At 40.9% G+C, this 26,833-nt stretch overlaps 3 protein-coding genes and 1 non-coding gene across 5 annotated transcripts in view; 1 reads left to right on the forward strand and 3 right to left on the reverse strand.

Annotated features, from left to right (window-relative positions):
- Positions 1-1,487, reverse strand: part of APAF1 (apoptotic peptidase activating factor 1) — an 83,801-nt gene extending 82,314 nt beyond the window's left edge. Inside the window, exon 1 of the mRNA XM_054574661.1 lies at positions 457-1,487. The gene's annotated coding sequence lies outside the window, so the exon portion shown is untranslated. The remainder of the gene's footprint in view (positions 1-456) is intronic.
- IKBIP (IKBKB interacting protein) overlaps positions 1-6,853 on the forward strand; it is a 24,933-nt gene extending 18,080 nt beyond the window's left edge. Inside the window, exon 4 of the mRNA XM_054574664.1 lies at positions 6,781-6,853. Within this exon, the coding sequence (XP_054430639.1) occupies positions 6,781-6,806 (26 nt within the window). The 3' untranslated portion in view covers positions 6,807-6,853. The remainder of the gene's footprint in view (positions 1-6,780) is intronic.
- On the reverse strand, positions 4,540-11,360 carry SLC25A3 (solute carrier family 25 member 3). 2 transcript variants are annotated; one of them, XM_054574667.1, is made up of 8 exons: positions 11,243-11,360; positions 10,843-11,003; positions 9,244-9,365; positions 7,387-7,566; positions 6,395-6,576; positions 5,557-5,729; positions 4,963-5,073; positions 4,540-4,880 (listed from the first exon to the last, which is right to left on the reverse strand). In XM_054574667.1, the coding sequence occupies exons 2-8, from the start codon at positions 10,997-10,999 to the stop codon at positions 4,720-4,722; spliced, it is 1,086 nt and encodes a 361-aa protein (XP_054430642.1). In that variant the 5' UTR covers positions 11,000-11,003; positions 11,243-11,360; the 3' UTR covers positions 4,540-4,719. The 2 variants fall into 2 exon arrangements, with proteins under 2 accessions (XP_054430642.1, XP_054430641.1); XM_054574666.1 differs by lacking the exon at positions 9,244-9,365 and adding an exon at positions 9,544-9,668.
- LOC129071461 (small nucleolar RNA SNORA53) lies at positions 5,800-6,047 on the reverse strand. The gene has a single exon (XR_008529247.1). It is a non-coding gene; the product is annotated as a small nucleolar RNA SNORA53 (small nucleolar RNA).
- Positions 11,361-26,833: the final 15,473 nt, after the last annotated feature.

Raw genomic sequence — 26,833 nt, forward strand, 5'->3', positions numbered from 1 at the left:
GTTCCATGACATGGGAAAAATTTAGTATCTGTTGACCTTAATTTCTTCATCTGTTAATAATAATAATAATAATAATAATAATAATACCACCTACCTTACAGGGCTGCTGTGAATATTAGCATTAACATATCTAAAGTGCCTGGCACATCTAATACAGGGCAAAGCCACTAAATAATACAACAGAAAGTTACATAGTATGGGACTGTTTTTTTTATAAACAGCTCTATATTAGAAAGGGAGATCACCGTAGTACAGTACACCCTCCTGTAGTATTTATTCATAATGATGCCAAATGAAATGTAAATTATATTCATGTAATCATCTTAATAAAACATGCATTTCAGACATGAAAAAATGTAAAAATTTCAGCACTTAAAAATACGTATTTATTCTGAAAATTCATTTATGAGGAATATTTTTTTCTATCAGTGCCAAAAAATAAGGAACTAATCTTACTTGGTGCTGGTTGTCCTCATTATTGAAATAATGATTCACAAATCCGTCAGCAGATTGGTGGTCGTACTGAGAAGGAGCCCTAAAATCTGCAGTGTCACCGGGCTCATGGTCACGGTTTTGTCTTCGAGTCAGATAGCTTTTGTGGCAAATACAGGAGGATGGAAAACTTTCAATCTGTTCCCCAACAGTAGAAAATGTAAAATCACTTATTTCAATATAAATACATCTTATGGGTGAGTCATCTTCAGCTGTCAAATTTCCCTGCACTAATATCATTTAAAGTCTAACCAACTGTGGTAGTCAATAAGATCTGTAAGTAATTGTTTATCACTAAGTAAAAGTGGGGTACAATATATTTTCAGATGTTAATGATGTCTGAATAGTTTTAATCTTGGTTAATATAGCGCTCTGAGATTGACTCATGGGTCTTGAAGTAATAAAGATATTTCCCCTCACATGAACTATCCTCCATTTTCAAATCTTGTGTATACCACATCCCACAAAAACAGCTGAATTGTATATCAAATCACAGTATTCGATAGGAATTACAGTATGTCTTGTGTAGGAGACACATTCCCTAGGTTTTTATTCAGCATAGATAATGTTTATTAAGTGACTGTTGCATGCATGGCACTTTAGAGTCTATAAAAACACGTGAAAACTTTGGAATTGTTGCTTTCTAGAAAACTCAAGTAGCATTGTAATAACCAAAAGATTCATAAATTGTATCAGTGGTGAAGTTAACATTTTACATATTCCTATGAACATTACCAAGAATGTGAACTCAGGGCTGCCATTTAACAGAGATAAATGATTTGCCTTCGCCAGGTGGCTCAGTTGGTTGGAGTGTTGTCCTGAACACTGAACGTTGCAGGTTTGATTCCCTGTCACAGTACATACCTAGTTGTGGGTTCAGTTCCCAGTTGGGGTACGAATGGGAAGCAACTGATTGGTCTCTCTCTCACACACCTTTTGCTCTCTCTAAAATCGATTTTTAAAAAGAGCACCTCAATCTTTATAAAATAAAAAAATTTAAGACGAGATAAATGATTCAACACTATCTGATGTAAGAGCTGTTAGGAGTAGTTGACTTATTAAGGTACCACAATATTTGATATATCAAGAGAGGCACAGCATTGAAGTGAACTACAGATTCCTAAAGTTTGAAATTGGTTTATTCCTTAACCATGTGGTATCTGAAATTATTAACAATTATTTTGTGATTTATCTCATAAATGATAAAAATTGTATAAACAATGATTATATAATCTTATGCTAAAGTGTATAACTCTAATTTAACAGCAAGACTGCCATACACCAAGCTTCATGAACATATGGACACTTCTTTCCCAAAAACAGTATCACAGAAATGTTAAACTCATTTTGAAATATGGTCAAAACATTTCATGAAGGTTTCCAAAATGGAGGTTTAAGCTGTATTTTTCTGTTCAATTTTATTTTACATGTCACTGGGGATGCATAATTTAGCAAAACTCAGGCTGTTTTTTTTTTTTTTTAATTGATTTTGATGCCCTGGCTGGGTGACTCTGTTGGTTGGAATGTCGTCCCATACACCAAAATGTTAGGGCACATACCTAGGTTGCAGGTTCCGGAGGCTACCAATTGTTTTCTCTTACATTGATGTTTTGTTTTTTTTTTTCTCTCTCCCCCTAACAATAAGCATAACCTCGGATGAGAATTTAAAAAATTTTTTTCCATTTTATTTTTTGATTTTGAGAGACATCGATTTGTTGTTCCACTTATTTACGCATTCATTGGTTGCTTCTCATGTGTTCCCTAACCAGACTGAACCCGCATCCTTGGTGTTTTGGGTTGACGCTCTAACCAACTTCACTGCCTGGCCAGGGCCAGGCTTTGTTTTACTGCTCTTCTAAACTATTTAAGTCATATGTGATCCCTCTGAAAGCTACTATGCAATGCTATCTTGTCCTAGCTTTATGACATAATGTGGTTAAAGAACTGATCACATACATATATTTATTCCATTGGGCTCTGATTTATGGAACTTACAATTTATTATACCAAATGTGAAAAACCAGTTATTAAAATTTCCTTATCAGGATCTTTATTTTCAGTATAAATTTTAAAATATGAAATGGGAATTCATAAAATTTCAAGTGGGTATTCTGCTTGAATTTTGAGGATGAAATGATTTTCTTTTAGAAAGCTTTGAAATATCCACTCTAGGTATTATGGACAGCTTTAACAAAGCTTACTGTAACAATACCCACAAATAAAACCAGTTCTTTCTTGAAGATAAAACTCAAATTCTACGAGGTTGGCAGAAGTGCCTCATAGTGAAGGCTGGCTAAACTGCATTTCTGGTTTTCAAATACAGTCCTGCTTTGGATTGGTTCAATATCCGTATATATCCAATCCCACAGGCTATTCTCACACTGTGACTAATACTCCTCCCAGGAAGGTGGCATCTGTGTTCCTTTCCCAAAGCTGGGATTTGGTCTTCTGGGACTTCCAATGCTGTGACCGAAAGTACAGTTGCAGTGACGCAACGCCTTCCAATGCTAAATTCTGAAAGTAGATTGAGCTTATTTGGCTCCACTTTGGAGCCCCAATACCAGCTGCTCTGGGCCACCATGCTGTAGATGTTGAAGATAAGCCACTAACAGGGAGCTGCTCGCAATTCTCTCTCCAGCTTGAGTAAGTGGAAGCCTTTCGAGATGACCCCATGGCTGCCATCTGCTTGCAACTTCAAGACACCCAGAACCGAAGAATCCAATAGAGATGCTCCTGAATTCCTGACCCACAGAAAGCTACAAACACCGTCTAGTCATTTCACATTTGCTGCACAGCAGTAACTAATGCACGGTGCTTATGCTAACTTACTACTGCTGTTACTTGCCTGGACTGTTTTCTCAAATTTGCACCTATAACCCTTCCTTTCTGTAACACAGGTAAAATGAAACTGGCACCTACAGTGAGACCAAATGATGATAGGAAGTTAATATGCAACTAGGTGCACCTGGTTTCTAAATTTACAGTATGGGTTTGTGATGAAATCATCTCTCCCTGATAAGACTCCTTAAAGTTCTTTTCATGGAGCCCCACCTGTGTACTTCAGTGATTGTCAACCCAACCCTGGTATTTATTACCAAAGGCCTCAAGGTAAAACGTCATCAGATTTGAGAAACATTTTAACTATACTGTACATTGGACTTTGACACTTCCTAAGCAAACGTAAGGGAAAACTAGAGTGGCTTACTTCCTGGAAGCTTTTCAAATAGCACTTTGGGCTCAAACCTACAACCAAATTTCAGTGCCCAGGTTCACCTGAGTACCTTCCCGGTACTCACCTATTGCAGTTGTCAAGCAGTGCCCTTTCTTAGAAACAAAACTGAAAACTTAGGGAAACTTTCTTAAATGTAAGAGTCAGATTTGCGTGAAAGAGAATTAATTACCCAAAATGGTTTATAGCTATTCAAATGCTTTGTTCCTTTTAAAAACTGTCATCCTAGCCCTGACAGTAGGGTTTGGAGTTGTCCTGCAAACCAAAAAGCAAGCTGGGTCTCAGGGCACACACCTGGGTTACAGGCCAGGTCCCAGGTTGAGGTCGTGCAGGAGGCAACAAATTGATGTCTCTCTCCCTTTCTCTCTCCCTTCCCCTCTTCCTAAAAATGTATTAAAATCCTTAGTATTGTCGAAATATAATTACAAGTGTTTATCCATATTTTAACAATTAAGTCAGATTTTTAAAAATTTAGGGTGTTTCCTAAAAATGTAAGAACTCTCTTGAATGACAAAACGAGCTATATAATAATCTGTGAGTAGGGTTCGGAGTGCTGAACCAACAGTGGTTAGCTAGCACTTTTTTCTGGAGGTCTTACACAGTACTGATTCTTTCGATTTTAGGGTTAAATCTCCCCCCCTACCCAAAGATTTTATTTATTTTTTTAGAGAGGGTACAACCCAGGCATGTGCCCTCACCAGAAATTGAACCAGTGACCTTCCACTTTCCTGGATGATGCTCAACCAACGGAGCCACATCAGGGTGGAGGTAAATCTTTAAAAACTAGTTTTAAAAATAATTATCAAGTCACCAACAAATCATGAACAGTTGGGTTTATTTCAACAACGAATTTGAAACTCATGCCTTAGGCAAGAGTACTACAGTAATTATATCAGGAATAGACAATTTCCTATACTGTCATATATATAAAAGTTCCTTTAGCACTTTCCTCAACACTGACCAACAAGCAGATTCAGTCCATGTTTGCTTTGATCTGTCTACTGAGTTAACCCAAGCTTCTTCTTCAGAGACTCTGGCATCTCGGGTGGAGGAGGGCGAGGGAGCCTGAAGTAGACCTTCACGGAGTCATAGATGAACCACTGTAGTGCAGTCAAAGTGCCGATCATGATGATACGGGCGAAGAGTCCCTTCCATACACCTGGTGGAAAACATGAAACGTGAATGGAAAATGGAATATACCCAAAAGTGTTTTTCTTTCTTTAGAGGAAAAACAACCCTACCTTTAAATCCAAGTCTCTTGAGGACCTGAGAAGCACTGCTACCTTTCTCTTTATTCAACACAGACACCACAGAATCAGCAGGGTGAGAAACAATTGCACAGAAGACTCCAGCTGGAAAAAGTCAAGAAATACGATCCAATATGGGGTCAGATAAATAAAAGAAAAAATCACGTCACAACCAACAATCTTTTCATGATTAAGAAGTAAAATTTTAGTTCTTAGAAAAAAATCAGATTTAGAGTAACACTGACAAGAAAGGTTATAAAGCAGTCTGCCTAATCTTTTAGAAGTTTTTATATTCAGATTTTAATCAACACTTTCTCTTGTATTAAAACTTTTCTTAAAAAACTGAACAAAAACAACACAAATAGTACAGCAATCAAATCAATACATTTCCAAGCTTAACCATGCAAACTATGAACCAATTCTATCAGGAACTAATTAGTAAGTATTTATGAATCCTGAAGGGCATATGAAGTGTCTATGGGAAGATCTAACTTCTTTGGAATATTTTTTTCTTCACAAAGAGGTCAGTAATGGAAATAATTATTTGTCCTTAATATCACAGACAAGCATGTCTTAAATAATTCATACCTATGTAACCTGCCACAAATGTTACAACCAGCTGCTCTGCCTTTGAACATTCACTTCGGGGCTTAGGAACCACAAACTTGTACAATGCTTCCACAGTACGTTCAAAGCAAGCAAACTTCATCATGGTGTATGGTATCTGTCTCATCCAGAGAGGAGCAACGCCCTTGTAGAATCTAGGAAATCAGAAGACTTATTTTACTCAGTTGCATATATTCATCTAGCAGAATTTCTATCATTAACAGAAGTGTCCGCATACCAGTCAAGTCCTGATAGTGAAAAAATGGCAGCACAATTGCATGTCATTTCTATCAGAACCTAAGACTAACATGCAGGTATATTTCTCTCACATGCCAATGACTCAGGCACCTTTGACTGTACAACCAGAAAAGTTGCTGGATGTTTCTTGACTGGAACTACAATAAACAGTAAGTTTACAAGTAGAACTCAGTTCAAGATTGGCATCCACAAAGGTGGATCTAAGGAAGCATGTTGTGGCCTGACTATATGCAAATTCTTAACTGTGAACACACATGACAAGAATTCTGATAAGCCCTCCCCAAAAGTTAATGTTTAGATCAAATATCAAGTCATTTATAGACTGACAAATGGTTCCTATGGTTTTAGAAAAAAACCTTAATTCAGAACTCAAACCATCATTACCAACTTATTCCAGCCCTGAATACACATACGTTCTATGAAAAATGGTGGCGTGAAAGGGGTGGGGGTTGTGATGGACATGAAACAATAACTTTTTTTTAAATTCTGGTAGGGTTAATACTAACACAATGCAGTTAGTACAGCATTTTATACTATAAATTTTAGGCAAGTATTTACTTACGCATTTAAGCCTTCTTCCTTGTACATTTTGGGAGCTGCATCCCTCAGAGTGTTAGCATAACCTGGTTGGGTTTGAATTCGAACCTTAGCAGCTTCCATAGGAGCCAGAGCAATGTCAGCAAAGAATTCAGCACTGGCAGAGGCAGCCAAATATAGTGATGTGCGCCAGAGATAGGCGTTCTCCTAATTGAAATACATGAGGAGGGACATGAATTGGCTGTTTCCAATTTTACTTTCAGGGTCAGCTCTAGGAAACAGTTTAATTTCAGACATTTTAAAAGTGTTTACCATATTGTCCATGGATAACACACGAGGTTGAATGTATCTATCATAACTTCACCAACCACACATTTGCAAAATGAACAGTGTTTTGTTTTGTTTTTTTAGCATCTAGGTACCATGTAACTACATAAAGAAATCTGTGGAGGAGAGACTATTTCAAAAGCGACTACTACCAGATCCAGTTAGATCCAGGACAGATTGCTTCCAGAAAATGCCCTCAGAGGACTGCCTGATCCCCTAAGCCCTAGGTGTGCTGGTCCTGTTGTCCTGCCACAGGCAAACATGCATGACATTCTCCCCATATCTAGGGCAGGCAACATGCAAGTACCCCCACCCACCTTTCCCCGTCATGTATAACCCCTTAGGCCCTGCCATGTGGTACAGAGGATACCTATGTCTTGTCTTGTTGCCACCCAAGGTATGCCTCATATGTAAGCTCCCTTAATAAACTCTTGATATAAATTCAAAATGCAACTTAGCTGGAAAGCAGTGGTCTGTAAGAAAAAAGGACCACTGAAATCTAATTATGTGCATTTTTTTCATCTTGTGGTTGCTAAAATAGACTCATGATTTGAAACACGTTGCTCTTCCTTTCTGAGATCATTTCCTCAGTTCTAAAATGAGGTAGGTAGACAAAAATCTAAGATCCTTTTTGTTTTAAATTTTAAGTTAAAAGCTCAGGACTTTCCATTTCAAAGTTAACTTACATACCTCTCCAAGCATGTTGCTATAGAAGATTTTGAAGACTTCATAAAAGCCAAACTTGCAGAGCCCCTGCATAGAGTAGCCAATGAAAGTCGGAGCCCATCCTTTAGCCAAACCACGAACACCATCCTCTTTCAGTGTAATTGAGAATCCATTAAATATGCCTTTATACTTCTGGGGGTCCACCTATATTTAAAACAAGAAATAAGAAGTAATTAAATGTACCAAAAAGCTAACACTTCTCATAAATATTTATTATTAGTTTTTCCTTTTGGTTCTAAAATAAACTTCGTAATTACACAAAAGGTAGGTAAATACAAGTTCACTGCATGATATCAGCAAAGATATCTATAATATCTTTGTAAATGTGTACATTGAGGCTTAGCGCTCTTTGTTAAGACTTAAGTCTTAGAGGAGTACTTCAGGGAGTAAGATTCCTACAAAAATACATAATAAAACTGATAGATTTTTCACCACCTCATTCTACCACTTTTAAAGAATTAGTTTTAAAGCTATTGCCTAAATAATAGATAACTCTACAAGCATGCCTTCGATCAGATATTGTAGGGTCAGTTCCAGACCACTGCAATCAAGATAATGTTAAAATAAAGCAAGTCACAGAAATTTTTTGGTTTCCCAAAGCATGTAAAAGTTATGTTTACATTATATCATAGTCTATTAAGTATACAATAGCATTATGACTAAAAAACAATGTACATAACTTAAATAAAAAACATTTTACTGATTTAAAAATTGCTAACCATCATCTGAGCCTGCAAGTCACTATTAATCTTTTTGCTAGTGAAGGGCCCTGCCTTCAATTTGTAAAAAACAGTATCTCTGAAGTGTAAAGCACAATAAAGCAAGGCATGCCGGTATATCTCTGAGGAGGCTAGCCTAGTAAGTAGCTTATACTGATAGTTTTGTGAACTTAAGACAAGCTAAGTACAAGTTAAAAAGGTACATCAACATAATGAGAACCTGTCTTTTGACTTAAATTCACTCCAAGAGACATGCATAGTAAGTTTTAGATAAGGTGTATTTCATATCCATTCTATTAACTAAATGCAGGGGGAGGGGGAGCGGGGGGCGGGGGGGGGGGGGAGAGAATCTTATCTCACTATTTCTGCCAGTAGTAGAAGGGCTGGTATGTGTCACCTTCCTCTCCCTGCTCATTATTTCCCCTTCCTTTCTCTTTTAGGTAAGTAGACTTCTAATCCTGTTTGGAACAAATAAATTTTTGAGGTTTGATTATTTTTGTTTCAACAATCCTAATTAAGATATTCTAATTGTTAAAGAAACACTTTTATGTAAATGAATATATAAGAAGCTATACACCCACAAAATTTTAATACTAAGGTACTAAAAGTAATTTTTTAATCTACAGAGCTCTCTGCCTTAATCTCAATTAAAAGATATGAGGTTACTTCGCATAAAAAAAACAAAGAATCATTATCCACTCTGACATGTAACTGCTTACAAAATGACTAGAGCCCTGGCTGGTGTGGCTCAGTGTAGTGAGTGCTGGCCTCACTCCAACCAAAAGGTCGCCATTTCAATTCCCAGTTGGGGCACATGCCTGGGTTGTGGGCCAGGTCCCCAGGTGGGGTAGTGCAAGAGGCAGTCAATAATGTATCTCTCACACATGGATGTTTCCCTCTTTCTCCCTCTCTGTCTCTAAAAATAAATACATAAAATCTTAAAAAAAAAAAAAAAAAAAAAAGGAAAATTCAGATTTGCTTTCCCACTAAAGTTTCTAGCAGTTGTTTTATCTTCAAATTCTTCTCATTTGTTAAGTCCCTTAAGATTAGTTGTAATTAAGTCCTGCACGAATACTTTCAACGTTGTCATCTCAATACAAACCTGCATACGGCATTTCACTAAATCCAGAGGAACAACAGCAGTGTGTGTCAGACCACAGCTTAAGACCCCACCAAAGCCACACAACGCATAAAACTTCAGGGAGCCATATTCACAACTGTACTCTGTAATAAGACAAGACACACCATGCATTTTAGTATAAAACTCATGTTTTTACTGGTTATCAACTTACCTCCTGGATGGTTAGGTTTCCACATAGCTTGTTAGTAGATGACTACATCTTACAACTCAACAGCCATGCTTCAACAGTATGCCTTATTCAGTCCAACATGCAAAACAAACCTGCATTCTGCATTTAACGAGATCTAGAGGAACCAATGCTGTATGTGTTGTGCCACAGCTAATAATTCCTCCAAATCCACACAGGAGAAAGAATCTGCCAGATCCATATTCACAGCTATACTGCTCTGTTTGATTGGAAAAAAAATAAATCAATTAAGTATTTCTTCAGAGGAGGAAGGCCACAGGAATGAAGGGAATGGTTTCCCTGTGAAATAATACTGTCACAAGTGAACAGCTCTGGCCACCTGCTTACAATTACGTTGAAAGATGAGCTTCCACCTAGTGCAAGTAACAAGAAATTCACTGCCAAAGTCAAAAAATCACTAAAAGACTGTGAAGGTTCTATTGTGAGATACTAGTTTTTATTTTTCCATATTAATAAGAAAAATTTTCTCCATTAATGATTAAAATCGAACTTCAAATTATTAGTCGCTGATAAGAACACATTTCAGAGTACAAATCAAACTCAGAAGGAGCACTCGGCTTGTAAACATCTCGGTTTACCCCAGGCACTAAATAATACGATCTCCACTTACGGATTCCTATGGCATAAATCTAGAGAAACATAAATGCCTGCAACGAAATACTACACAAGTGAGATTTGCTGTAAATTTCTAAATTTAAGTACAGAATGTTAGTGTAAGGATTTTTTTAAATTCACATTAAGACAAAACAGAAGCATATACTGTACATGACGTTTCTCTGTACACCCACTCCAGTGGATTTGATTTAAAGCACACACGATTCATTTAAATTGGGTCTCATCACCGAGAATCCCAGGAAATAAGACAAAAGGTATCCCTACCAATTATTACGTCGTTTCTACGGCCTGAGGCTGCAAGTTGCCTTCTTCACAACCCGTATTAAGACACCTAGTTATCTTACATACTCTGGGTCAACTAGTATCAGACTTCGGAAATACCTAAGGGAGGAGGGAGTATTTTTATGAAGAAAATTAAAACCTAATCAAAGAACACATAATACAGTTAGAACTGCAGGTACCCAGCGGTTAGGACTTTACCCAATACTTAGTCGGCTGACCGAGCAGGCTCACGAAGGAGAAGATAAGGAGCTAGTCAAGGCCTCTATGCCTCTGCACCCTTGAGGACGTGGAGGTCACGAAGGGAACTGTGCCTAGGCCTCCCACGCCCTTGAGGGAATGCTAAGGTTCCGACACCAGGCCTGGGCAGAGTGGGCTGACATTCTCGGGCAAGCAACTGGGCGCCGTCCTGCGGTGCGGCGGGCTGGGCACGTCCTTCCCTGCCCTCCAAGCCCGGCGCAGGCAGGGTCTGGCCTCACCTTCCACAGCGGCGGCTGCCAGGTTGCGGGAGCGGCGGACCGGACGCGGCGGCCCGGCGGGGCTGTTGCTGGGGCCCGCAAGGCCATCGTACACCAGCTGAAAGTGGGGCGCGTTGAAAGGGTTCGCCCGCGCCAGGTGCGCCACGGACGAGAACATATTCCTAGGGGAAGAGGGGCCGGCGGTCAGGTGAAAGGCAAAGCGGGGGCCGTCACACCGGCCAAAGTCACCGGCACTCAGGGACTCCGACCCAGCCTTCTTTTTCTCGCCTCCGCGCCCTTGAGGTCACTGCTGCCTCACCAAAAGTGGACGCCAACTAGGCCTACAGCGAAAACACCATCCTACAGAAGCTCCGCTCCCCGCTGCCCGCACCTGCTGCGGGGAAGGCCCGACCACACTTACTCCCTAAGATGGCGAACACACCGACGCTCCTGCGGAACGCTGCGGCTCACAGAGGCCGAACGTCCTCCGAGCCCTTAGATGTGTGCCCTTCGTGCGTCGTCAGCGTGACGCACACGGCCAGTCACTACAGGCAGACGGCATCCATTGGCGGAGAAGACCGCCGCGGCCGTAGCGTCATTGCGTTTTCTTAGCAACCCTATCCCCGCCCCAGGTCGCCCCAGCCCTTCCGGCCCAACTTCTGCGCAGGAGGATTCGTTTTGCGCAGGCGCGCATTCTGGGCCGGGTTCTTGAGTAGTGTGGGTGTTGCGCTCGTGACCTCGTCTTTTTGTCCCTTCACCTTGAAGAGTCAGTCTCTCCTTGACGCCGGGCATTCAGTTCTTTCCATTTAAGTGAGTCCCTATATAATAGTCACGTAAAAAAACAAAACAAAACTGGAATGCTTGATCTTAATCCGGTGTTGCGGTTAGAATGTCACTGCAGTATTTTGTGTCGCGATTCTACCGTTATGGTATTTTTTTTTTTTTTTTTTTTTTAGTTCCATCCATTGACATGACAAGTAAACATGTCTGAGTTTTAGGAGAGGATTTTAAAAGGAAATGTACAACAAGAATTCTAAAGATAGACAAGACAGCTTGCTGCTTCACAATATTTTCTGTAGCATATTTAAAACATTCAATAAATGCTTTGTAAACCCTGGGGGCCCAGAGATGCGCTAAAGTGAAAGTGACTGGCAGCAGATTTTGTGTGTTTAATAAGTTTACAAATCTTCATTAGATTCAGTTCAACAGAGAAGGGCCTGCTTTAATTGGGGAGAGTTTAGTAGAGGTCAAACCTCCCAGGAAAGAGTTAAGATAAGGAATATATAAAATGGAGTCACTTTAACCAAGGTACTAAAATTAACATTATGAAGGTTGCAGCATGAGGAACCAATTCAATTCTCGTTCTAGCTGGCCTAGGAACTTACACTTTTGAACTCTTCCGTCCTGTGTTTAGAGAGAGATATATATCTGGGCATACACCAGACCTCTGATTACCCCCTGAAGGACTCACTATCCAGGACCTGACATCCACCTGACGACATCCTTCATTCAGACCGCTAAACATCTGACTGATAATCACCCTTGACCAATCCTAGGGCTAAGAATGCAGAACTGATCATTCTCAAGAATGTACATAGTACTACAAGAACTCTCTACCTTTCCCCAAGGTTACTTTATCAGGAGCTGGGAAAACAATCAGAACCAGAATGCTAACAGAGGTGTAGAAAAACTCCAAAAAGAGGCTAGCGATTTATTAAAGGGTCTTAGAGTTTACAAATTTTAAAAGGAACTAGGCAAAAACCCCTAAGTGTTCCAGTATCATCTGAATATGCCCATATGTTCCCGGTTCGATGTTCAGAGGCTCACTGCTGCTCAAATAAAATAAAATAAATTCCCTAACTTTAACACGAGACTTTTAAGATTCGATATTCAATTGCATCGCGATTTGCGATTAAATTTTGGTTTGGTTTTTGGAAAATTACAGCCTTGCTAATACAGGAAGGCAATCATATAAACTTTATGGTCCTTTATCTCATCTTGAACTGAGACTTTAAAGCCCTAAACTCACCATCTCCTTTCCCCAAGTTAGTAAATATAATTAGGAGAAAACAACCAACTTACTATATTTCTTATTTTCACTTAAATATATTATGGAAGCATCTACTTGGTAACCTGAAACCTTGAGTTCTTTAGCCATTTGATTACAGGTGGCCATGGATGATATATTAAGAAACTTTTTGCTAATTCATGTCATAGACAACCAGTGTCTCATTGACAGCTGGTCACCAGTGTCTTTAAATCTAGTCAGATCAGGTAACCCAAATTCAGAGAACCAAATATTAATACTGGTTCTCCTGTAATTATTTCCAATATCATTGTATCAGATTTTTTAAAAAAGGTTTTATTATTTTTAGAGGGGAAGGGAGGAAGAAAGAGGGAGAGAAACTTGTGTGGTTTGCCTCTTGCACGCCCCCTACTGGAGACTTGGCCCACAAGCAGGCATGTGCCCTGATTGGGAATTGAAACAGCGACCCTTTGGTTCACAGGTTGGCGCTCAATCCGCTGAGCCACACCAGCCAGGGCTGTATCAGATTTTGACCAGAGAAGCAAAACTGCTATATCATATGCAATATCAGATTTATTTTTGGGATTAGGCCCTATGAAGTCGTACGAGCTGGAGAAGTTGACTCTGTTTCTGGAATTGGACCTAAAATTGCTATAAATTGATAGGGTTTACAGTCAGTCAGAAAGCTGGACATGAAGTGAGGGTGAGGAGGGACAAAATGGAACCCACCAAGACCAGCTGGACCACCTGAGCATACACTAGACTATATGTCTGTCTCTTACCACATACAACATTGATGATGCAGGTATCTGCAGGAGCCATCGTGCTGCACAGGCATCTGGCCAAGGACTCAGAGCAACTGAAAAAGAAGGTCTAACAGTTGCTGAAGAAGTCCCATAACCTGGCCACTTCCCCACTCCAAGGTGAGCCAGCAGATTAGCAACAATGTGCATGAGTTGCCATAGCAACTCATGTCCTTTACTAACTTTTAAAGTGTAATGACTGCTGCCTCACTTTTGCCTTTGAAATCTTACACAGATTTCCCTTGTGGACAATTCTAACCCAGAACCGTATTTGGAAGATAAACAGAATTTGAGATGTTAGAAAGATAGAACATTCAAGTGGAACTTTCTAACGGGCATTTGAAAACTTAGAGCCTAGAGGTCAAGTTTGCATTTAGGATTATCCCTTTCATGGGGAATCACAAGAAAGTCCTTAAATGATTCCTAGCACAGCCAAGTAATAGAGGGTTATGATAAATTATGCAAAGGACACTAAATCCCTTTTCATATCTGACCTGAGGGAAAAAGAATAATGTCCACTTAATTGTTGTCTTTTTTTATTAGAAATCTTGTTTACTTTTTTTTTTTTTTGCATGTCTCTATAAATAGGGTAGAGAGAAATTTGTCTCTTTGTATCTACAAGAATACAAAGTGGAATTCGCCATTGGGCCATAATTTCCATTCTGGAAAGTTTTAAAAGGTCAAACCATCCTCATTTTCTCTGGAAGGGTATCCTGGGTTAAGCACCTTGGCTGTAAGTGGTATGGATGAAGCTTAGGAACCAATTTTCTATACCCAAAGTCTGTAAATGGAAATGCAATTACTCTTAGAACTGTTTCTATACATTCTTTGTACTGGTGGAGTCTGGGATTCTTTATACTGTGTTCTTGCACATGAACAATGTAATTTGTTCCAATATTACTACTGTCTTTCAAACAAATTGTACTCAACCTGAATTACCTTTGTGTATTACTGTGTTCATAACTTTCCTTACATAAATGAACCTCTGTCTTTGTTATATGAAAAAGCTTTAGTCTTAAACATTAAGAACTTCTTATACCTACCCTGGCTGCTGTGGCTCAGTGGATTGAGTGCACATGCCTGGGTTGTGGACCAGGTCCCCAGAAGGAGGCGCTCGAGAGACAACCACATACTGATTTTTTTTCTCTCCCTCTCTCCCTCCCTTCCCCTCTCTCTAAAAATAAATAAATAAAATCTTTAAAAAAATAAAAAAGAACTTCTTACATCTTATTCTGCCATGCTCTGGTCCTGTTGGCTACTTGTAGACATTGTTTTTCTAAGATAATCTCCTAGATAGGTCCAATCATTCAGAAAGTAAGCATCCTTCCTTCTTGCCCATTTGCCAGTGTATGTATATTGAAACTGCTGTATGTAATAGTAATCTAGACCAGCTATTTTCAACCTTTTTCATCTCATGGCACACATAAGCTAATTACTAAAATTCTGTGGCACACCAAAAAATACCTTATATTTTTTGCCGATCTGATTAAAAAATAGGTATAATGTTGATTCACTTATACCAGATGGCTATTGTTGTTTTGGCTGTTGTCATTTTTTTGTCTGACAATCTAAGGGAAAGGAGGCAAGTGCCCCTGACTAATTAGTCAGGTATTGCATGTTTTAAAAATTCTTGCCACACACCAGTTGGAAATTGTTGATCTAGACAACTTACAAGTGTTTGGAATACCATTCACTCTAAGGAATATTACCGAAAGAAATAGGAACAAGGTAAGGTAATATCACTTATTTTTCTTAAAGATTATTGAAATGTTTGAGATAGTGCCTTAACACAACAGATTCAAGGGTAATTGAAAAATATCAGCATGTTTGAATTATTAAAATGTCTCATGTAGTATGATTGCGCAAATATGTGTAGGAAAAATAAAAGTGTCTACCTTACTACAATAATTTTAAAAAGCAGTATAACAGCTAGGTGAGTTTAGGCTGTTTTAAAATTATTTACTGTCTCTTGGACACCTAGTTTCGGGTACTGTGAATGTTTACAGAGTCCTGTCTTTGGCCTCCTTCTTTCACATCCTCTTCCTATACTCCCATGAAAGTTAGCTTTTCAGTTTAATTAGAAACTTTTCAAGATTTTATTTTTCACATTTTCTGGTTTTGCTTATTTGTTTCTACTTTTAAAATTTGAAGTAATTTTAAATTTACAGAAAAGATGCAAGAATAATGCAAAGAACTATATACCCTTCACTCAGGTTCCCTGATTGTTAACATTTTGCCCCATCATTCTCTCTGTCTCTCTTATCAATTTTTATACACATACATATATAGAAAGATACATATATACACAATATACTTATATGTATGGATTTGTAGATTACAAATGCACACAGACATATACATGTACACTTATATATACATACACATGTTTTCCCAAATATACAGGATGCCTTGTTACTTCTAAATCCTTCAGTATGTATTTCCCAAAAAACAGAGCACAACCATAAAAATCAGGATATGAATATTGATATAATACTACTATCCAATTCATAGATTCTATCCAAATCTCCCAATAATGTCATTTATAACAAAGAACAAATTAAAACAAACCAAAATTACTTTTTCTTCTACTCCAGTACCCAGTGCAGGAACACAATGAATTTAATTTTCATGTTTTTTGAAGCTTGTGAGTCTGGAACAGTTCTTTCTTTGTCATTCAAGACCTTGGCATTTTTGATGACAGTTATGTTGGAGACTGTTACTCAATTTGAGTTTGACGTGTTCTTATGATTAGATTTAGAGTAATCACTTAGGGGAGGAATATCATAGAAGTGATTCTTTGTTCTTTTTGAAGTATCCTATCAGAAGGCACATGATGTTGATTTGTCCTATTACTGGTGAGGTGAACTTGGGTCACTTGACTGAATTGGGATTTGTCAGCTTTCTTCATTGTAATTTCCTGTTTTTAATCTGTAATTAGTAAATAATTTGTGGGGAGATGCTTTGAGACTACATAAGTATTCTGTTCTTCAACAAACTTTTGCCCACTAATTTTTGTATCTATCAATGATTGTTGCCAGAGTCAATTATTATTGTGATAATTGCCAGATGATGATTTTCTAACTCCACCAGTCCTACATTTATTAGTATTCCACTGTAAGGAAGTGCTTTCCTTTATCCTCACTTATTTAGTCAGTGGGTTATAATACTAGTATTATTTCTTTTGCTGCTTATATTGTCTCAAATTTTTGCCAGTGGAAACCTCTTTAAGCTGATCTTGGATTCTTTTGACAAGTCCCTGTCAGTTTTTGAGCACTTTGTTTCTGGTACAGCAAGATGTTCTAGGCTCAGCTAATACTTTCTCTACCTTACCCCTGGAATCAGCCATTTCTCCAAAGAACTCTGGTACTGTTTAGAGGAGATCTGGGAAAACAAACATCTGGGAGCAAAATATGCATATTGCTCCAAGTTGTTATTGCTTCTAGGTTTTCTCAGTATATATACATACACCCATATATACACATTTCCCTCCCTCCTTCCCTTCCTCCCTCCCTCCCTCCCTCCCTGTCTCTCCTTCTTTCCTTCCTTCCTTCCTTCCTTCCTTCCTTCCTTCCTTCCTTCCTTCCTTCCTTCCTTCCTTTTCATCCATATATCCATCTATTAATATATTTTTTTAAAAACCATGAGTTCACACTAATACCTCCAATTCCAAATCAGAACACCACAGAGTTCATTCTAGCCCTTCTTTTTCTTTCTACATTTGTAACTCCCTTCTCTGACAGATAAAACTGATGTTCATTACCTTCATTATATAATGTCTCCTATTTTCTCATTCCAGAGAGTATGGAGGGATAGGCTTGGAGCCAATAGACGATCTTTTAATAATAACCAGCACAACAATTATAGAAGCTCGGTTTTGTTGTTTGTTTTTAATCCTCACATGAGGTTATGATTTTAGAGAGAGAGGAAGGGTGGGGGAGAGAGAGAAACATCAATGGAAAGAGGGACAAACATCGATGTGAGAGGGAAACATCTATCAGTTTCCTCTGGGCACACCCCCAGCAGGGACTGAACCTGTCCCCAACTGGGGACTGAATTGTAGCCTAGGTATATGCCCTGATGGGAATTGAACACACAGCCTTTCGGTGCACAGGATAACGTTCCAACTATATGAACCACTCTGGCCAGGGCTAGGAGCTCTGTTTTAAAGCACTCTATTACACTGATACATTTAGACTCTGAAACACTACATTACAGATAGAACATTTGAACGCCTACTTTATGGATTTGTGTATATATAAACTCAATTTATGAATCATCCGACACTGATTTAAAAATTTTTATAATTAAGATATATTGGAAATTATATGCCAAAGCTAAGGCTGCTTATGTCCTATTTGTTGATTTTTCTGTTACTCTACCTTTATGCTCATTTTATTTTTTATATGTATTTTATTTTTATTCTCTTTAATTATATCTTACTGATTATGCTGTTACAGTTGTCCTGATTTTTCCTCCTTTGCCCCGCCTCTACCGAGCGCCCCCTACTACCCCAGGCAATCCCCCCACCATGGTTCGTGTCCAGGGGTCATGTGTATAAGTTCTTCGGCTACTCCATGTCCTATACTGTCCTTCACATCCCTGTGGCTATTCTGTACCTACCTATTTGTACTTCTTAATCTTCTCACTTCTTCACCCATTCTCCCATACCCCTCCCATCTGGCAACCATCAAAATGTTCTCTGTATCCATGATTCTGTCTCTGTTGTTGTTTGCTTAGTTTGTTTTTAGAGTCAGTCAATTGTTGATAGATTTGTATTTTTTGCTATTTCATTGTTCATAGTTTTGATCTTCTTTTTCTTAAATTAGTTCCTTTAACATTTCATATAGTAATGGTTTGATGATGATGAACTCCTTCAGTTGTTTTTTGTTGTTGTTGTTTTGTTTTTTGTTTTTGTCTGGGAAGCTCCTTATCTGCCCTCCGATTCTAAATGATATCTTTGCTGGGTAGAACAATCTTGGCTGCAGGTCCTTGCTTTTCATGGCTTTGACTATTTCTTGCCAATCCCTTCTAGCCTGAAAAGTTTCTTTTGAGAAATCAGCTGACAGTCTTTTGGGAACTCCTCTGTTGGTAACTAACTTTTTTTCTCTTGCTGCTGTTAAGATTCTCTCTTTATCTTTAACCTTTGGCATTTTACTTATGATGTGTCTTGGCTTAGGCCTCACTGCATCCTCTTGTTTGGTATTCTCTGTGCTTCCTGGACTTGTATGTCTGTTTCCTTCACCAAATTAGGGAAGTTTCCTTTTATTATTTTTTCAAATGATTTCCAATTTCTTGCTCTTTCTCTTCTTATGGCACCCCAATGATGCAAATGTTGGACTTCTTGAAGTTATCCCAGAGGCTGCTTATATTATGTTCTTTTTTTTTCCAATTCTTTTTTCTTCTTATTGTTCTGATTGGTTGTTTTTTGTTTCCTTATGTTCCATATCATTGATTTGATTCTCAGCTCCATCCACTCTACTGTTATTTCCCTGTAAATTGTTTTTTATCTCAGTGTATACTTTGTTTCTGACCAGATCTTCTTTATGGTGCTGGGGCCTTCATTAAGCACCCTTATAACCAGTGTTTTGAGTTCTGCATCTGATTGTTTATGTCCATTTCATTTAGCTCTTTTTCTGGAGTTTTGATTGGTTCTTTTGTTTGTGCCATGTTTTTTTTGTGTCCTTGTTTTGGCAGCCTCCCTGTGTTTATTCCTATGTATTAGGTAGAGCTGCTTAAACTCTGTGTCTTGGTAGTGTGACCTAATACAGTAGGTGTCCGGTAGGGTCCAGTGGCACAGCCTCCCGTATCACCCAAGCTGGGTACTAGAGGTATGCCCTTCGTGTGGACTGAGTACACCTTCCTCTTGTAGTTGAGCCTTGGTTTCTGTTGGCAGATCAATGGGAGGGGTTTACCCAGGCCAGTCAGCTTCACGGATTGGCTGTGACCACTTAACAGCAACCTTCGCCGTCCTCTATGGAGGATCGGCTGTGCAGGGGCAGGGTATTGGTGCTCCAGCCTGGTCTGTAGCTCTCCATTGGGAATGCTGGCTCTCTTTCCCAGGTGGCGCAGGCCAAAGTCAGTCCCCACCTGTATTTTGCCTGGGGCCACCCTGCCTGAGCTATAAAACAATCTGAGATGGCTGCTACTTGTGCTGAGCTTGGAGATTCCCAGGCGAAAACAAGCTGTGAATCCAGGCTGGCTACTGCTAGTGCCAGGCCCGGGGCTCACTGAGGCCAGCTGTTGCTTGTTTGAGTGGATTTAGGAAGTTGTGAAGCATGAGCCAAGACCAACCATTCTTATGGAAAAGCGGCTTGGGTGGGCCGGTAAGTTGGGTGGGGTTGAGTCTCTGGGGATCTCCGAAGCAGGTGAAACAGTGTTAGCCAGGTTGATGGAGTCTCAGATATGGCACCAGCTTGCCAGCTCTGTGGGGGGAGCATTTAGAAAAGGGACAATGGCCTTGCTCACCTTGGTGCCAGACACTTCCATTTCTCCCTTTATACCACTGGCAGGTATACATTTGCCTTTCAAGCTGCTGTCCTGGTGCTGGAGCTCAGAGGGAATGAGTCTGAGTCACAGCCCTTGTGTGGGTTCTTTAAAAGGAACTGCTTGGGGTTCCAGCAATTTCTTCCACCAACTCAATCCCTGCTGGTTTTTTGCAGCAAGAAGTTGTGAGGACTTATCTTCTTAGCACTGGAACCCTGAGCAGGGGCGCCTTGTGTGGGACTGGGAATCCTCGCTCCTGAGATATCCTTTCCAAATATATATTCATCATCCATGGGTGAGGGACCAGCCCCTTGGTGTTTGTGTCCCTCCTACCAGTCTGAATCGACGTGGTTTCTTTAATTCTGTAGTTGTCAGACTTCCATTCAGCTTGATTTCTGATGGTTCTGAGTAATAGTTGTTCTATATTTTGTTGTAATTTTGATGTGGTCTTGCCAAGGGAAGAACCATGTCTGCCTATGCCGCCATCTTGTCTGGATGTTCTATGCTCATTTTAGTGTAATGATACGAACATAATGAATGAAGTCTCATAGCATTTTTGATCCAGCATGCAATGACAGTCACTCAACATTTTAAATGTTACAAGTGACAGGCTATTTGGTAAATCTCTCTGGTAGTAGGAAATACTACAAACTACAGTGAATCCCACAGTGACATCTAGTGTACATTTTTTGTAAAATTGTTTAGACTCTAGGATATTATTGCTGAGATAGCAGATTGTGGCCATATGACTAGGTACTACTATTAACATCCTAAAGTAAACAGCCTAACCAAAGTCCGCTTATTAATCCTTATGATTTTTTAGAAAACAGCATAAAATGTGGTATTGTGTGGGTTCCTCACTGTACATGTTTTAGCTAGAATAGAATTTACTACAGTTTTGACACTGCAGTCTAAAAATGGTTATGTTTGGCCCTGCCTGGGTGGATCAGTTGGTTGGAGTGTCGTCTCGTACACCAAAAGGTTGCAGGTTCAATCCCTGGTAGTGGCACGTACGGGAGGCAATGATCGATGTTTCTCACACTGATGTTTCTCTCTCACACTGGAACAGTAGGAGCAAAGACACAGCTGAGGGCAAGAGGTTTTGTTGGATGAAGGAAAAGTAAAAAGCTGGAGAAGTAGATGGAATCAGTTTCTACAAGGCCACAACTCAGTTTGAATCTGTAGTCATGGGGAGCCATTGAAGACTTCTGTCAGAGGAATGAAGTAAGACCTGTATATTCAAAGGTTTCATTTAGTAGCAATGTAGAGATCATGAAAAGGAAATTGATTACAAGGTTATTACAAAGATCTGTCTGGTTGAGAGAAAGTGAGGGGGAGAGTTAAGGAGTAAGGGAAAGATGAGCAATATTATAGAAGTATTAATAAAATAAGTACAATTTAGCATTTGAATCAGATGTGCAGGGAAAAGGGGAATTTGAAGTCTAAGACATTTTTAAGGATTTGAATGAATGGTGGGGAATATCATTATGCAATCAACCAGTAGCAGATACAGGGTAGAGAAGGGGTAACGGGTTTAGAAGAGAAAGGGATAATTTGGTTATAAAATGTATTCTATAATTAACGCTATAAAGGGAATGCTCTTTGAGAAGTGCATTAATGCTGTATTTGAACTCAATATGACTAAAACTGAGAATTAAAATTTTCTATCCATTCATATCTTTATCCTTAGGGGTGGTAAGAGACTTAGTAAGACAAGTAGTTGAGAATCCAATCCTGGTTTCCCCTGAAAAGAATGAGTTGTGGATTATTTTCTTCCTAGTGGTTCACATGGCTCATCCCACCCTACTGGTTGTTTTGCCAACATTTTGTTCATAGGACTAAGCAACATGTTCTCCACTCCTCCAGAACTACAGTTTTGTTATCTTGATTTATTTGTGGTGCTCATATACATTCATCTGTGCCCAGAACGCGGGCTACCCAGATGAGGTTCTAACCGCAGGGCCTTCAGGAGCCAGATGGAATGAAGGCTGTGTGTTCACAGTGGCTCAAACTCATTTGCAGCCTTGGGAGCCTTTGCTCTCTGATTTTGAAGAGGAATGTTTCTATGGCTGGAAAGTGGTTCAGATTTGTATAGTGTCTTTCTACTAAGAGAAAAGTTGGTGTGTGCTTCACAGTTTGTGTGCTTAAACATAAAGGATATCTGAGCTCTTGCGATTTAAATTGGGATTTTTCTGAGGTGCTGGGTAAACATGTAGATAGCGTTGGATTCAGAATACCATTTTTCTTTCTCATCAGGCTCCACTACTTACTATTTTACTGTGTGGTGAAAAGACAAAGTGTGATCCTCAGTCCTCATATATTAGTTAGGCTGTTTGATATCTGCCTAGAGACCCACTTGATGCAATCTGTTGTGGATCTTTAGTGCTCAGAGACACCAATTAATCTTGTAACATGTGGACATTACCATGAAACAAGACAGGAAATGGCTGTACCACCTACACTGTTGTTTTTCACTTGCTTATGTTTACCTTTCAGACAAGAAATTTCATCTTTAACATAGGAAACATAGAAAGAAACATGAAAACACAAAAGAAAAATAAATTTATTTGCAAACATGAATTTTTTCCTCAGAACTAAAATCCGGGGCATGGCCTGCCCACAGGCTGGGTCTCTGGAGCTCCAGCCTTCCTCTACTTGACCTCTCTGCCAATTCAAATTCAATTATTTCCTCCCTCCAAACTTCAGACGAAGCTTGCAATGTGCTGCCCTTACTGGACGGGTTCCATAGTCTGTCTCCCGCCACTGAATGGCAGAGGTTAAGAGGCCACTGTTTAAGTCAATGAGAATGTTAAGTCCTGACTGCAGTTCCGTCTCAGTTCCTGTGGGGGTGACTCAGCACCAGCGTGGCACCGAGCCTGTGCTGACCTCTGGGGTGTGCTCCGTGCGGGCCCAGCTCACCATCAGCAAGTCTTCTCCTCGAGTCTCGGCCATCTTCCTGTTCATTCCACTCGAAGCTCTGGTTTCTCTCAGAGTCTTAGATTCCCTCCCCCCATGCGCTCTATGGCAGCTTCTATAACTGGGTGGTTTTCAGAGCAAAGTGGCAAGAGAAAAAATAAGCGGGATTCCCCCAAAACTGTGGAGCACAGGACCCCATTCTCCCAGGTCCTTGCCAGAGATGGGTTTTTCCTCAGCACTTCATGAGCCCGGCATGGCTGCCGCTTCACGGTAGGAGCAAGGCCAGGAGAGAAGGGGGAAGAGTGCCTGCAGTCCTGCATTCTGGCTCTGACCGGCCTCCTGTCCTGTCCTCTCTGAGTCATTCCCATCCTGCCCAGCGAGCAGTGCTGCGACACCACCTTTAGGACAAAGCTGAGATTAAGGAGGGAAAACCAATCCGTGCAAGGCTGTGCTGGTCATTTTCAAGTTCCTACTTCCCACCACAGTCTGCCTGCTGTGGCTTCCTTTCCAGTGTCTGCAGTTACCAGCCTGTTCTATTCTGTCCTGAGCTCATGGTTGTCATCAGCGGGGGGAACAGCTGGCCATGGACATGCATCATCTTTGGTGGCTCCAGAATGATGTGAAGAAAGTGGGTCTGGACAGCAAGCAGACTTTCTTTAGAAAAAACTGGATAGTATTTTCTTTTTTCATAGTCCTTTGAAGTGCTATGTTGGGTGCAGGAGGTACTTTTTATTCTTCTCTCTGAATAATCTCCCTGAAGAAGGTGCACGGAGTTGGCTGCACAGATGCAGGGACAAGGGGTGGGCGTGCCATCCCGGGTTCCCAGACGCATGGTGTCTGTGCTTTTCTGCATTTCTGAGCCTCTCTTGCCCTGTAGGAACAGCGCTGGGTGGCTCCTCCCAAGCCTTCCTGATTTATACAACTCGTCCATCCATCCTGCACACCCGTTGGCCTGTGCTCATTGCCAGATGAATGCGGAGGGTCAGCAGGCCTCCCGGGCACTTGGCAGAGCCATGTGTCAGAGGAGCCCTGGGTGCCTGAGTCACTGTGTGGAGAGGTTGAGCTGTGGTGGTTCCCTGGCCCATCATGGGACACAAGGGTGTAAAAAAGATTTCACTGGGTTCAGACACTGAAAAGTCTGTTAGGATAGCTCGACTTCATTGCCCTAGTGGATACAGTCTTTGATAGGCCATTAGAATATCCCTGGCTTGACCACTGAGGAAGTGCCAGACTTTTGATGAGTCATTTTCTGTCTCTCATCTTTGTTTAACCCCCCTGCCAAATGGGGTGTGTTGGCTTTACCCACCAACATTACTTTTCCCTTCTCACAGCCATGCTGCAAGATAAGTTGGAGCCATCTCTGCAAGGGAGAGAGCAAATGAAGACAGGGTATTTTTATCCCCATAACTTTGAACACCACTCTGCTGCATACACAAAGATGATTAATTACCCCTTAACTTTGACAGTGTTTGTGCGGTTGTGATCTGCAGAATTAAAGGCACGTGTTCCCGCTGACAGTGCTGCCTGCTCCATGATCATCACGGGTCCTTAAGTAGCATTACTCATGGGAATTGGGCCTGTGACAGCTGCCAGGACCCAGCCAAGGCACCGAGAACGGAACCTGCTCTGTCTACAGAACCCTGGCACAGTGTTCCAGGAATGGCACACCTGGCTTGTCCATGTCACTTGTTAGATATGGTATAATGAAGTGAAAGGGTCACGGTGGGAGGCATGTGCTGCTTGCATTGTGATTTGTGAAATGATTAAAATGTTTGGACACTCCTTTAAGAAACCAGGTGGTCCCCTGGCTGGTGTGGCTCAGTGGATTAAGCACTGCCCTGTGAACCAAAAAGTTGCCGGTTCGATTCCCAGGCAGAGCACATGCCTGGGTTGTGGTCCAGGTCCCTAGGAGGGGGTGCACGGGAGGCAACCACACATTGATGTTTTTTTCCCCTCCTTCTCCTTCCCTTCCCCTCTATCTAAAAATAAATAAATAAGATCTTAGAAAGAAACCAGGTGGTGAAGTGAAGGAGCTGTTCACCTGAGTGATTACATTAGATGTGGCTGAGCCCTGACTGGTGTGACTCAGTTGGCTGGTCATTGTTCTGCAAAGCGAATGGTCACAGGTTCGATTCCCAGTCAAGACAGCCAATCGTTGTTTCTCTCTTACATTGATGTTTCTCTCCCTCTCCTTCCCCCTCCTTTCCCCTCTCTCTAAAAATAAATAAATAAAATCATTAAAACAAAACAACAAAAAAGAAGCGGCTAAGACACATAGCTCACACAGCTTTATTAAAGGCATTGGAAACACCTGTGATGGGAGAAGAACTGAGAGGTTGGTGCCCTGGTGTCCCACCAAACACCAGGTCCCCCAGGTGCTTCCTTATATCTAACACAGGCCCCAGCTGGATCTACTGGGCCAGAATCTCTAGGGATAGACAAGGAAATCTAGGTCCTGCCTGTTGTTTTTTAAACCTTTAAAATATATATAAAATTGTAGATTCATATTGTAAGAAACAATGCAGAGAGGGCTCACATACTCTGACCCAGTTTCCCTCAGTAATAACCCCTTATAAAAATCTCACAACCAGGATATCAACATTGGCACAAACCACCGATGGGGGGCAGGTTTCCTGGTTCCCTTTCTGCTCATTTGCACGTGTGAATATTTAGTTCTGTGCACTTTGTTCACGTGCATTCGCTGTGTGGGGCAGATAGAGAACAGCTCCACTGGTTCTGCAGCACCCAGGACAGGGCCAGGCACGCGGTAAGGCCTCCAGAAGTCTGTTGAATGAACTGCTCAACTGGCCCCCGCCCCAACTCCGCAGAGGCCTGTTGGACTCTGGTGCCAAATAAGAGAAGTGATAAGGAAACATTTGTCAAAATATCTGAGACACTGCAGACATCAAATCAGGCCCAGAGCTTTGATGGTAAGAGGCAGCAGGCAGGGTAGAACATGGTGGTTCTCTTCCGAGTGTTCTGCATGGGGAATGTGAAACAGGCACAGGTGTGTCTGCCACTAAACATTATACTGTAAAGAGATTCAGATCATCTTCAGGTGTCTACCTACAGCTCTAAATGGGCTTTGCTTGTTGAGTAGCTCTGAAGGGTGGGGACGGTTGCCAGAAATGGTCTCTCAGTACAGGGACACGTTGCAGACACTCTGTAGACAGAAAGTCTGCTTGCTGTCCAGACCCACTTTCTTCACATCATTCTGGAGCCACCAAGATGGTGCATGTCCATACAGTGTCCGGATGCCACTTTCTGGGACATGTGTGGGAGGCACATGCGCTCACACCAGCCTCATGTTGCTTTGTACAAATTATGAGACATCAGAGTCCGTGGTGCCAGGCGATGTCTGGGTGGCTGGTGTGCAGCCAGTTACACAAGAGCGCGCTGCTTGGGGGCCAGGGAAGGTGTTCCTTGGGGGAAGATGCCCACAAACTCAGCAGTAAACCTGAGAGGGTGGGAAAGCGGGGCCACAAAAGGCATAAAATGAAGAGAGAGAGAAAAAAAACCCAAAAACAGCAGGCTGTTCCAAACGAGATGGGAAGCTATGATCCAAGTGAGGCCACTGGTTCAACAAGAGGCAGCGTGAGAACACACCCACCGCAGAGGAAACAGAGGAAACAGAGCGGGTCTGAGCAGGGACTGCAGGGCACAGCACTGTGGTGGCAAGAGTTGATATGTCTCCTCTCGACAAGGCAACCAGAAATCGTGGGAAACGCTCCAGAATGAATGTACCACCCAACATGGTTCAGTGAAAACAAGGGTTGGTTCGAAT

The sequence above is a fragment of the Pteronotus mesoamericanus genome, unplaced genomic scaffold (assembly GCF_021234165.1).
Source record: "Pteronotus mesoamericanus isolate MK-2021 breed Mesoamerican mustached bat unplaced genomic scaffold, CSHL_Meso_final contig_263, whole genome shotgun sequence".
In the NCBI taxonomy this organism is placed as follows: Eukaryota; Metazoa; Chordata; class Mammalia; order Chiroptera; family Mormoopidae; genus Pteronotus; species Pteronotus mesoamericanus.